Source organism: Corvus brachyrhynchos, unplaced genomic scaffold (genome assembly GCF_000691975.1).
Source record: "Corvus brachyrhynchos isolate BGI_N302 unplaced genomic scaffold, ASM69197v1 scaffold193, whole genome shotgun sequence".
NCBI lineage: Eukaryota > Metazoa > Chordata > Aves > Passeriformes > Corvidae > Corvus > Corvus brachyrhynchos.
The window spans coordinates 383,884-385,359 of record NW_008237087.1 but is presented as its reverse complement, the minus strand read 5'-3'; the positions used below and the strand labels follow the sequence as shown (position 1 = coordinate 385,359).

The 1,476-nt window shown below is 62.2% G+C and overlaps 1 protein-coding gene across 1 annotated transcript in view; it reads right to left on the bottom strand.

The window, feature by feature from the left end:
- Nucleotides 1-832: 832 nt before the first annotated feature.
- The window catches only part of DHH (desert hedgehog), a gene marked incomplete at its 5' end in the record, with an annotated part of 2,293 nt that continues 1,649 nt past the window's right edge, over nucleotides 833-1,476 (bottom strand). The window contains one exon of the mRNA XM_017728675.1: nucleotides 833-911. Within this exon, the coding sequence (XP_017584164.1) occupies nucleotides 833-911 (79 nt within the window). The remainder of the gene's footprint in view (nucleotides 912-1,476) is intronic.

Genomic DNA, 1,476 nt, shown 5'->3' with positions numbered 1-1,476 from the left:
CCCACCTCCTGCTCCCCGAGATCCCCATCGCGGCCTCCCCCAGCACTAGGACCCCCAGCCCTCCAGGGGTATTTCAGCCCCTCAGAACGCCTGACCCCTGCCCCAGGGATCCCCAGCCCCTCGGGATGCCCGATTCCAGCCTCAGGGAGCCCCAGCCGTGGGATACCCCAATTTCCTGCAGTGCCCAACCCCAGCCCCAGGGACCCACAGCCCCCTGGGGATACCCGAGCCCCTGAGGGCTGCATTGCTATTCCCCTCACCAGAAGCTGAATCACGAGGTTGTCTCCATCTGGCCAAAATTTGGAGGGAAACTTGAGTTTTTTGCCCATCTGGGGGCCAGGTAGTCCAGGGGGAACTGAGGTCCCTACTCCCACACTCAGGACCCCCAGAGCCCCAGGATGTCAAGCCCTCAGGGATACCCCAGCCCCCTGCAATGCCCTACCCAGTTCCAGGATACCCCAGCTACTTGGGGTGCTTGACCCCCACCACAGTGACCCCCAGACCCTGGGGATACTCCAGCCCCTCAGAATGCCCAGCCCCAGGGACTCCCAGCCCCCTGGGATGGTCAAATCCAGCCTCTCCAGACTCCTCTTACGCATCCCCCACTTCCAGCCACAGCTCCAATAGGGCCATAGACTTTCTTTATTTCCCCAAACAATTAAATAGTAGTATTTCTTTTGGTTTTTAAACAGAAGCGGTTAAAAGCAGGCTGCCTCCTGCCCCATGGGGTGAGCCCCGCTGCTGGGGCAGGCAGGCATGGGGGACAATTATATTACCATTTATAAATAGAAAAATAAAACTCTCAAGCAGGGCAGGTTAGCGGTTAGCATGGTTAGAGTCGGGCCTGGCACGGGGTGCCCGTGCCCGTGGCAGACACCTGGTGCTCATGGCAGACACCCCGTACATCCGCCCTGCAGCGCAGGGACAGGGACACTGTGGGCGACAGGGACAGACCCAGAGCAGGGGGACGGGCAGGAACTGCTGCCAAGTGCTCAGTGCTGGGGTGGTTTTGGTATCCCCCCTGCTGGATTTGGTCCCGGGGCCAGGTCTGTTGGTGCCGGGCTGTGGCTTGACAGGCACCAACCCCGGCCCCAGCAGGGTGGTTAATAAAGCAATAAATACTGGGAGAGCATGTGGGGGTCCAGGGTGTGGGGACCCAGCTGTGGGGGGCTCTAGGATACAGGACAGGGCTGAGCCAGGTCCTTGGGCCACCCCGTGACACTCCATCCCATCCCCACCACCCCATACCCCAGGGCAGTGCTGAGCCCCAACCTCCCCACAACACCAGTGGTGCCCCTGTCCCTCCTCCCTGGGTCCAAGGGGTGCCCAGGGCTGGAGCGCCCTGTTTCCAGTGTGTGGCATCACCTGCCATGTGCTAACTGGGGGGGCCAGGGACCCCTACACCTGCAGGGCCTCGTGGCCCAGCACGCCCCCAGCCAGCCGGTAGAGCAGGCGGGGGGACCAGTGCATGCCCGC